Source organism: Amblyomma maculatum, chromosome 1 (assembly GCF_055883805.1).
Source record: "Amblyomma maculatum isolate TAMU_Amacu chromosome 1, ASM5588380v1, whole genome shotgun sequence".
NCBI classification, from domain to species: domain Eukaryota; kingdom Metazoa; phylum Arthropoda; class Arachnida; order Ixodida; family Ixodidae; genus Amblyomma; species Amblyomma maculatum.
The window spans coordinates 392954221-392965717 of record NC_139344.1 but is presented as its reverse complement, the minus strand read 5'-3'; the positions used below and the strand labels follow the sequence as shown (position 1 = coordinate 392965717).

The window sequence follows — 11497 nt, the reverse complement described above, 5'->3', positions numbered from 1 at the left end:
TCTCCTTCCGTTCCCTCGCAAAGGTTTTTCACTCTCTGCCCGAGGTCGTCTAGCCTCCGCAATACAAATTCCCCTTCCTCCTCCGCGTTTGGCGGGAGGCGGGGCTTGGCTCGCCGCGAGCGCGAAAAAAAAAAAAAACGGTCGAGGGAGCGCGCGCCGCTGGATTCAGTCTGGCCGTGGCGAGGGAAAAGCGCGCTGCGAGCGGTAGACACCCATCCTTCTCCCGTCAGTCAGCGAGACGGACCAATGGACGTCGTTCCCGGTACGTACGTCGTTATCGGGGCCCGTCGGGCCAGCGCAGGAAGCGGTGAAGCTGGCTTCTCAAAGGAGAGCATGAGGGAGCTTTGAATTGTATTTTCGATGCTTTGCGGCGCGCGTGTCGCTGTAGAATTTTGCACAGACTATCTCCGGTACCTGATCAAAACACTGGGCTCTTTTTCTTAAAAGGGCCTTCCCTGGACAGTGGCCCTTTAAAGCGTTCTGAACTCCCAGCGGGAGAAGCTTCTTGTTGGCTGTGTGATTAGAAAGCCACAGAGCCATTTTCGAGGTCTATATTATTATAATTTGAATGTTGCCAAGATCGGCTTTGAGTTACTGGTTTTGAGGAGTGCGAATATTTTCCCCGCTTATAGTGCGAAGGTGGGAATGAGTTGAAAAGGCATCTTCTCGGCTGTAATTCTCTTCCGCTTTTTTTTTCTTTTTCGAAGTGGTATTTTAATTAATTTGCTTGACTTCTTGTTGTTCAAAAATCATTGTGCAGCCTTTTCTATGCCAATTCCCCTCCCTCTTTTTATTCCGAGAATGCTAATTCGTCCCAAAAACAAAACCATACTTCTTGTACCGATCGAGTGCAATGGTGTCAGCTAATTCTAGCGGATTTTGTTTAACAGCGTACTAAGCATCTTACCAACATTATTCTTACTTTGACCCAAATTACTTCATAATATGCAATTTTTCCACTTAAACTGTCATGAAAATACTGTAAAATTTTCCTCTAACTTGTGAAGACTGGCCGAACACTACCGGAAGGAACACTTAACAGAAGCTTGTGGTGGCAGTTGTGTGAGCACTAGAAGAAGAAAGCGAAGAGTGCGCTCGTTCGTTTTCCATAGCTTGGCAGAAGCATTAGTTCCAAAGCAGCGCTGTCCGTGACAAAGCATGGCGGCGAAACTAGTCTACACTGTCGCGGTGGTGGCGCTCTGGATCGCGATCTTTCTTCTCAAAGTGCAGCCGTGCCGGGCCTACATCCCACCAAACTACGTGAGCTCTCGGCGGGCGGACCCGTACTTCACTCGGTCATATCGGGAGGTGAGCCGCTGGTTCTGGCGGTACATCGACGCCGAGCGCAACCGGCTCGACTCGATCCGGCGTCGCCTCGACAAACTGGAAGTGGCCCAGCGCTCCTACGACGGCGTCGATCCAGAAGAGTACCTTGGTCTTCCCATGAACGCCTTCCTTCTCATCAAACGGCTCGCCAAGGATTACATCGAAGTCCTCGAGGAAGCCAAGGACGACACCAACTCCAAGTTACTGCTGGCCATGCGTCCGGGAAGCAAGAGGGCCAGGCGCTACAAGTTCCCGACAAGGAAGGACGTCTTCAAGGCTGCCTATGCCGTACTGGAGTTTCAGGAAGCCGGAGGCTACTCCGCCAAGCAGATAGCCGATGGTAAGGCCGTCGATCCGGAGTCGTCTCTTTACAACTTCCAGATGACGGCCAGAGACTGCTTCCATCTGGGCGCGGCAGCCACCGAGGTAGAGGACGGCACGGCCGCCAAGGAGTGGATGCTGGAGGCACTCGATCGCGCTGATGACGGCACGGTGAATGTGGCTGATATCAAGGAGTACCTTGCGTACGCTTACTTCTTGCTGGAAGACTTTGAGATGGCTGATAAGGTTAACAACGAGCTGCTCGAAGAGGACCCCAACAACATGAGAGCATTCCTCAACATGGAGTTCTACCAGGAAGGCGGGCCAGGTCATTGTTACGCTTCGCCGGTGACGCTGCTGGAAATGGTGCTGTTCAAAAAGCTAACGCACCCCGCGAAGACTAGCCGGGCCTGTTCTCAGTCAGAAAACACGTTCGGCCGAACGTACGAGGGGAAGATTTACCAGGAACAAGTGGTACGTGAGCCGACCACGATCGCTTTTCTGAACGTGCTGTCAAGAAAGGAGGTCTCCGTTTTGAGAGGAGTGGAAACGGCGGATGGTCCCGTGCTGAACAAGTCTGCCAGTCGCGTTCTTCTCGAGCTGTCAAGAAGAATCGAGGACATCACGGACTTGAAAGTTCTGGATTCCAAGATACCATGGAAGCAGCTGGTATCGTACTGCCACGAGAGCACCTGGCTCAATCCGGGCAACAACCTTCATTCGAAGCCGTTCGCAACGTGGTGGCTGTTCGCTGCTGCAGGAACGCTAGGGGGACTGGACAAGTCTCTCTTTCCGGAAGTCGAGCTGCCAGATGGCACGTCATTGCTTCGGTAAGCTACCTAACACGATGACAGCGATTGAATTCATTCAATAGTTGCTGGCATGGGCACAATGAATGAGTGCTTCCTAAGTCTTTCTCTTCTATGCTTTTTCTTCTATCTCTCACAATGCAGCTCCCATAGCTCTACGACAAATATCCGAGAGAGGCGCTCCCGTACTTGACAAGTGACGTAGCGTAACCCATGAAATTGATGGCAAATAATGTGTTGCACTGCTTGATACCAGATAACGTACTCATCAGAAGCGTAGCTAAGCCAAATGTAGGGTTAATGCCTTGTCTCTGCGATTAGACCTCTTCTGACCCAGCTGTGACCACCCTATCGTGGCCAAGCTTTCTAGGTCCCTCCACCCATCTGACTCTTTGCCTTCCCCTGTTGCATTTGCCTTTCCGTGGAATCCATTCCCTTACCATATGTGAGCATCAGTTATCTTGCCTTCGGTCTACATGAGCGGCCAGCCTAAGCTCACTTGTTCTTGATTTTGATCCAATTTTCAATAACTCGATTATGTAGTGAAAGAAATACTAGGCACCACCAAGGCTCAAGATGCCGTGTAATAATGTGGTGAGCTTACATTCTGGGTTTGCTGATAAGCATCGCATTCCTTCACGAAAAGGCAAGAGTACTTTACAAAGACGCACTCGTAATGAAAAAAAAAAAATCTTTCTGGAACACTCCTTTAAACCTACTATTCTATTTCGCAGTTGCGAAGTTCATTATGGACACCAGGAGTCTTCTGCAGATGAGTGTCTTTTTTTTTTTTTTGTACAGTTGACATTAAAGACCACATCAAGCTTATATCAATGGTGTGAGGGCCAAATAAGATGTCTATTTAACGGTTGTACTAGCTGGTTTCTTTGCGTAGTTTTGTACTGTGATATTTTTATTCACTCCGTCTATAGTGGCTGGAATGATGCGTCCTTTTATGCAGACACTAAAATAAAAAGGTCACTTCTTGATACCAAGATATTACTAATTTGCTCTTTCCTCCACATATAGCAGATTTGCGCGTCGGAATGGGTGTTCGGGATATTTAATGTGGTAATAGCCGCTCAGTTCAACAGAAGTACATAAACTACTTTTCATATTCAGGTACGACACAGCACAGTAGAGCAAAAAGAGAGACAGGTGAACACACATGAGTGACAAATAAGCCTTTTTTAACCTTACCGTGTCGTGTCGCTCAAAATGAGCAAATTGTATTTGGATTTCACAGAGTAAATGATGCTGTAGCCCTTGAAAAAGGATAAGCATGTAATACATTTTATCCGTATATTGTCGATGTAAATACGCAGATTTCTCATTTTCCATGAGGGCTGAGGGAAAAGGGCATTATAGCTTTTAGGTGTCACTTTTTTTTTACCAAGCTGCTTAGCCAATCTGTGCTATTTTTTACTAGTTCTGAGTCCATTTGGGTACGGGTATTCAAATAACGCCCAACGAAGACGGCTGTCAATGTTTCCTTGAAAGATATCGTAAACGATAACAATATACACTATCTGGTTTGGGGTTCCAGCTAGAGCCGTACTGATTTCATAATAATAATAATAATAATAATAATAATAATAATAATAATAATAATAATAATAATAATAATAATAATAATAATAATAATAATAATAATAATAATAATAATAATAATAATAATAATAATAATATAGCAATATTAAAAATATTATTTGGTTCACCGGAAGGGAAAGGCGCACTATCTGTCACACTTGCTCTGTGGACACCTGAACCGCGCCATGAGGGAAGGGAGGAAGGTGGGAGTGAAAGTGGAAATATAGAAAGGGGAGCCATAATGGAGGGCTACAGAGTAATTTCGACCACCTGGGGATCTTTAACGTGCGCTGACATCACACAGCACAGGGACGCCGCTTCGTTTCGCCTCCATCGAAACGCAGCAGCCGTGTCGGGTTCAAACTCGGGAACTCCGGCGCAGTTGTCGGGCGTCGTACCACTGCACCGCCCCGATATGTTTCATTTATTTGTATCATTCTTATATTCCCACAGTTATCATGTCATGACTGACGGGCAACGCGACCGTGAGCCCATCCCGTTCTCGTGCCAAGACAACAACGTAACTATCTTCTACAAGCGCATCATGCTGGAGGACCAGCGCTTCCCTTGCGTCGGCACAGCCACCGTGGCCAACTACTCCGGCAAGTCATGCTACAAACCTCTGATCGTGGACTCCCAACAGCCTCGATCGGTGCACCTGGGCATCTCGTCCTGATGTCGTGTCATTCGGGAACCGCCCCGCTCGCTGGTGTCGGTGCACTGCAGGTCGCCTACGCAGCCGTTCTGCCACCATGAACGCATCACTTCCCGTAAAAACAACAGCGGAGATGTTTGTTGTGACTCTCCTTGCTTTCTGCTCTCCTCGTTCCCTTTGCAAACATCAGCTCACGCCGAGCTTGTGAAAGCACTGCGCCTTAACCCCGTTTCCCCCCTCGCACTCCCGCTCCTCTTTATCCTCCAAAGAGAGAAGAGAGTAAATAAAGTAGCTTTGTTTGTGTTCAACCATCGGCATTCTATAGAGAGTAAACAAAGGTCTCGCCAGACCTGTACTGACGTTGTTCCGCGAGTTCCGCGCGTATCACACTGGTCCTCTGAGACGAGGCTGGGATTTTCGTACGCGTTAAGGATCCCCTCATGGCCGAAATAATCTGAGCTTCCCACGCCAGCAGCCTGCGAAAGATAAGTAATTTGGCTCGTATAACATTTCCGTACTTCATGACTATCGGGAAAAATTGTGGTTGCAACAAGGGCGTTTTTTCGCACTCAAGTAATTTGGCTCGTATAACATTTCTGTACTTCATGACTATCGGGAAAAATTGTGGTTGCAACGAGGGCGTTTTTTCGCACTCTTTCCACCACGCATCCACGTTGCTTTGTTATGACGCAGCGCCTTATCTGAATATGCCAACGAGTCTGAAGCGTCGTTACACTTTTGTGATCAGCCACAACTTGTGTTATTAACAGCCTCATAGCGGCAATGCACTATGACGAGGGAGTAATGGTTCCCGTGTGCTGCGTCCCTTGCGAATCATCGTTCGCGCTCATGCACTTAGGACCACCCGACGCTCTCTCTCTCCCTTCCTCTCTCTCTCTCTCTCTCACACTCACACACACACACACGCACACACACACACACACACACACACACACACACACACACACACACACACACACACACACACACACACACACACACACACACACACACACACACACACACACACACACACACACACACACACACACACACACACACACACACACACACACACACACACACACACACACACACACACACACACACACACACACACACACACACATATATATATATATATATATATATATATATATATATATATATATATATATATATATAAACTTGAAGTAGGTGACACAGTGTGAAAAAACAACGCTTTAATCCAATTCACCGTGTGTCACCTACTTCAAGTTTATGACCTACCGGACCCATTTGAGCTTCAACCCCCTCCCTATATATATATATATATATATATATATATATATATATAATATGCCACTAAAGAGGACTACGATGGACTACACAGTGATAGACCACGAAGCTGAAGAAACTGTTGGTACTAGTCTTCTGCCATGTATCAACATATATGTAAAGGGTTCCGGTCGGTTAGAGTCTGATTCAAAGAGGCGTCCCGTATATGGCAGCTCCCAGAAACTCGATCATGTCATATGCGCAGTATTTATACCTCACAACCCTTACTGCAGACATTCTGAAGAACAAGTCAGTTAAGGCTGTTGTGTTAAATGCATTATGAGCCGTGATACAGGGATAAAGTGTAGCCCTCAGTAACAGATAATATTTTTAAAGCAACATACTTTCTATCGCTTGTGGGTGTTAGTGCCAGTAATTAATATTAAAATCAGGCTGCATATTTTGCCCGAAGAAAAATACAGCTTGCAGAACTCGGGCCTCTATTTGCTTCCGAAAAGCTGTTGTGAGGCCGCCTTGAATACACTTTCTGAGAGTATTATCCAATGAACACTGTTCACCTAATTCCTTGTACTTTTTTACACGATGTCAAGTTATATGTCTGCGCTGCACGGCCGGCAACTTCTGCTTTGCTTAATGAAGCTTTTTTGTTATGCAATCAAGCATCTTGCGTCTTGCATATTGCGTAGTGTGCTCCGTGGTACATAGCATGTATTCAGTGGAAGTGCCGAAGTACGAAGCCTTTTGAAGTAACCCTTTTATCCAGGACGCGCGCAGAAAGCTTGCTCTACAGTTGTTTGAAAGCATCAAGCGTCCGGAATCACCATTCAACAATCACCTGAAAACATAACTGGCATGAAAACAAGGGTCCTCAAATCAAGGAACTAACACAGCCGCTGCTGTGTTAAAGGAAACAAATATAAATATACAAGCTGTAGCTCTGAACAGGGTAGGATCGAAATTAGTTAGGCCTACCACCAACATGATCGGCTGAAAGAGTCAAGAGCCTACGTTAATTTTCACCCTAAAAGGTTGCATCTCTGTGCAAGGCATGGCGTTACGTCTTTAGCTCTGAAAATAATTCATCTCGGGATTGTATTCATGCAGACTACTAATTACGAATTATTTCGAAGTACTCTGCGGATATCTACCAAGATGTGACTCGTTGTTATTGCCTTTTATCTTCCGATGAGTGGATGTCACTTCTTCCAGAGGTCAGTACACCGCCATATACACTACAGCAGCAAACATACTGCTTGGTTTCACAGAGATGAAAATTGAAGTTGCGCTCTGTAGAAAATATTCTGATTTTTCTATCCAAGTAAAGAATCTGCAAACCTGTGCTTGGTTGTCTGTATTTAAACAAGAAGTTATTCACTTTGCAAGCGCGCTAAGTAACTGCACGGCGCGCCATGATCCTTCAGCGTGCACCTCTGAGATGAAAGCCCCTGAGTGCACCTGAATGCTTACATGGCGACTGAAGGGGTTTTCACGTTCTAAAAGCCTAAAGGGACCGAACGAGCAAAAGTGGTAAATAAACAATGTGAAGTCGTCTTGTGCTAGTAGTTAAAGCAATGACGCATTCGATGAATGAGGCTGCGGGGGCGTTACTTGCCGTGGTGATGCATTTTCAGCTGAAAAGCATACACCGAGGGGATTGAAACTAACATCAACATAGGTAAATACCTCGAAGCGTTGTTTGGCGACATTAGACGGCATATGAGAGGATGTGCGCGAAGGCTACGGGAACCTGAAACGTCGCCAACGTTGACGTCATCCTCAGATTTCTCGCGCACGGTTTAATTGTGTGAGAAAAAAAAATGCCTGTAGATAGTTTCTAGTTTATTCGGCGCTCGTGTCACCAATTTAAGTGCTATTTTAAAACAACTCGGTATAGCCTACCCAAAAGCTTTATACATTTGGAATCCTTTAATCTTGCAAAGTTTTCTATGGAGTGTACGGCATGATACAGAGCGCATGATACGGAGTGTACGGTACGATACAGTACGGTACGGTACGGCATGATACGGAGCGCGACGTTTAACGTTCGAAAGCGACATAGTCGTCCGGAATAAGACTGGGCACTCACATCGCACAGCATATAGTTTCCAAACATACGTCATACAGTTAAACAGTGGAAATAAAATTAGCTAGGGTTTAGCTTTAGGTAAACCCGGTAGGTCGCGTAAGCAACCTACTTTGTTTCTGTTCTTTCTTCTTTTTTTTTTTTGCTGTTCTTCTTCTGCTTCTGCTTGTTGTTCTTCTTCTTCGGCGGTGCAGCGTGGCTACCGACCGGGTTTACCTGATGGTTTGAATAGAGGGGCGCTATTTGCGGTCGCTCTTTTTGCTATGGAAACGACGCACCATCTGCGGCGCGGCGTGGCTACCGGCCGGGTTTACGCGACGGGCTGAAACCTGTTGTAGTATTGCTTATGCAATAAAACAAGACATAGTATTAGAGGAGACACATAAAATCTACCCTTTCCAGTCTGTTCGCGATCTTCATCATCATCAATCTGGTTATACCCACCGCAGGGCCAAGGCCTTTCCCAAACTCCTCAGTGAACCCAATCATGCGCTAGTTTCATCAACTTGACCCTCTCAAAAGCTCTTAACCTCACCCTCCCACCCAATTTTCTGCAGCCGACTGCTAAGCTTTGCTTTCCTTAAGTCTGATTTGTTACCCTGAATGAGCATCGGTTACCCTCCCTTCGAACTACATATCCTGCCCATGCCTTTTTCTTTTTTTTTTCTTTTTTTGCGGAAGCAACACAACGCCAGACAGTTCGACTCGTCGCGTATGTTCGTTTGCCGTTGTCGCAAATGGCAAGAGCTGCCAACTCGAGTCTCTCGTTTCAGATGGAACGGTTATGTCAGAATCAGCCTGTCAGGACCACGGCATTCACTTTACCGCCATAGGCCACGAAGGCCCGTTCATACGGCTTGCTTTAAGCGGGGCTTTATATGTGGAGGCCGAGTGAACGTAACAAGATAGACGCCACCATACGCAAGGCGTATAAGGCGGCACTCGGTCTCCTCGGGGGCACGAGCACCGAAAAATTCATGGCGCTGGGAGTCCACAACACGCTGGACGAAATAGCCGAAGCACAGAGAACGGCGCAACTCGAGCGTCTCTCTGAAACGAGAACCGGAAGACAGATACTGCGGGACCTTGGCCTCGAACCGAGGGAAGGCAAGCAGCAGAAAGACGTACCTATACCAGATAGCATCAACAGAAAGCTCAGGGTCTTCCCGATCCCGAAGAACGTGAACCCCGAGCACAACAGGGAGCGGAGGTTGGCGAGGGCCAGGACTCTCGTAGACCTCCACGCCAGAGAAGAAGGCGCCGCCTACGTGGACGCGGCGGAGTATCGAGGGAACACCAACGCATACGCGGCGGTGGTTGTCGGGGCATCGACGGGTGCAACGAAGACCGCGGTGAGCGTCCGGACTCGAGAAGCGCACCGGGCGGAGGAGGTGGCCATCGCCTTGGCCGTTTCCGACCCCGGATGCACTACAGTGTTGTGTGACTCTAGAACGGCAGTGAAGAACTACGCCAAGGGTAGGGTATGTAGTGAGGCCGCGCGCATACTGCGCAAGGCCGAAGACATCGGACGCAAAAGTCCTGTGGTGATCAAGTGGTTTCCGGCCCACATGGGCAGTGACGTGTCGGAACGCGGAAACGTGAACCACAACGAGACGGCCAACTCGACCGCGCGAGGACTAACTAACCGCGCGGCTGCAAGCACGGCCGACTCGGAGTCTTGGTCGCGGCGCAGTGCCAAGGACAAGATGACCACCTTCAACGAAATAGTGAAATGGTACAGACTGAACAGACAGACTATGCCGCCACCTCACCCGGGGCTTACCCGGAAGGAGGCAGTGTTATACAGACAGTTACAGACGGGGTCCCTGCTCACCCAGGTGCTAGCTAAGCACATGTGTCCGAGTGTGCACGCGAGCGACATGTGTAGACTGTGCGCAAAGGAGAGAGCCACCGCGGCTCACATCCTTTGGGACTGTAACGTAAATCCGCGCGAAGGCAGCGAGAAGACGACGATCCCGCCGCAGCTAGAGGCTGCAACGAGGAGCTGTGATCAAGAGACACAACTCAAGGCCGTCCAGCAGGTCTCGGCAGCTCTAGAGAAGCAGCGACCAAGCGAAACCGAGGAGAAGGGGGGCAGCACCCCCAAGAAGGGGGCGGAGGCCCTCTCGAACCCGCGGAAGTAGCGAGGGACGTAACAAGACCTCAAGGAGCACAACGCACGAGACTGACGTAGTGGCCGCGTCACGGTAAAAGCTTGTCCTCCCTGCTTGGAGGGAGCCTAACCGATTCTGCAGGCATTTTAAATAAAAGTTGTTCTCTCTCTATATATATGTGGGCTGGTAGTCTACGCTATTCTCTTATACATTTTAACACGGAGCTTAAATGTCCCACATATTTAGATGCAATAAATGCCTTTACCACCACCACCTAAAACGCCGGTGAAATTTGAGGCGTTCAACGGAACGCTGGTTGCATTCGATGCAACACTCGGTCGCACGCAGCCAAAGCTTTCGCTCCACACTCGTATGCCGTGGCCACAAATGACAGGTGCAACGAAACCCTCAGGAAACAGCTTGCAGAAGAAACTGATGGAGAGCGCGTTGCACATGTAGAGAAAAGAAGAAAAATGGCTTTGGCCGTTTTAATCGTTAAGCCTGGAGACGTCAAAGGTGGTCGGTGTGCAGACTCTGCACAAAGAGAGGGTGAGCACGAGTCGGCCACTCGAGAGTTTCACCGCCGCTTCATGAACAACCCCTTTGGAAGTGCGTGTTCTGTGCGCGACCGGCTGTGGCATAAAAATGATCTAACACCGGTGAGTGAACTTATGTATCCAACTCTTCATTTGGCCACAAGCGTAGCCATGCTGCCGTTGCTTTCGAAATTCAACTAGCGTTAACCATAGCTGCACCACAGCCAACCTTTCTTTTTTGTTTCCACTGCAGTGTTATTAACTCGAGTTATCCGACCCATTCTGCACCCTTCTCTCTGCATTGTCCTCAACTTAAGTAGAGCCCTTTTCGTTATCCTCAACGTTTCAACACCATGGGTGAGTTCAGGTAAGATGTAACCGTAATATGATTTCCTCTTGAGCGATAGCGGTAAGCTGCTAGTAATAATCTGCAAGTACTTGCCACATGCGCTCTATCCTAATCTTAATCTCCGAGTTAATTCCCTTTCATTATCCGGATCTGCGTTTGCTACCAGTCCTAAGTAGACATATTTGCCTACTAGTTCCAGTGCTTTTATGCCTATAGTAAATTGCTTTTCCTTCCTGATGCTATTTAACATTATCTTATTCTTCTGCATAAGAATTTTTGCGCCTACCTTTATGCTTTTTCTTCCTACGTCATCAACCATTATTTGCAATTTATCCCCTTAGTTAGCTAGCAAGGCAATAATAAAGGACACTGAACAATGATTGAGGGGAGCCTCAGCCGAGCCAAGGAGTCGACAAGGAGACTTGTCTTCTTCCAG

The 11497-nt window shown here is 47.8% G+C and overlaps 1 protein-coding gene across 1 annotated transcript; it reads left to right on the top strand.

The window, feature by feature from the left end:
• The first annotated feature begins 1158 nt into the window (after nt 1–1158).
• On the top strand, nt 1159–4722 carry LOC146208565 (prolyl 4-hydroxylase subunit alpha-1-like). Its single transcript, XM_084578894.1, has 2 exons — nt 1159–2477; nt 4500–4722. Exons 1-2 carry the CDS (start codon nt 1159–1161, stop codon nt 4720–4722), a joined length of 1542 nt encoding a protein of 513 aa, XP_084435020.1.
• The last annotated feature ends 6775 nt before the right edge of the window (nt 4723–11497 follow it).

Excerpts from the sequence above, each read along its gene's own strand:
- LOC146208565 (XM_084578894.1), top strand. The coding sequence starts at position 1,159 with ATGGCGGCGAAACTAGTCTACACTGTCGCGGTGGTGGCGCTCTGGATC. Across the intron at positions 2,478-4,499 it reads GATGGCACGTCATTGCTTCG|TTATCATGTCATGACTGACG; the intron begins GTAAGCTACCTA and ends ATATTCCCACAG.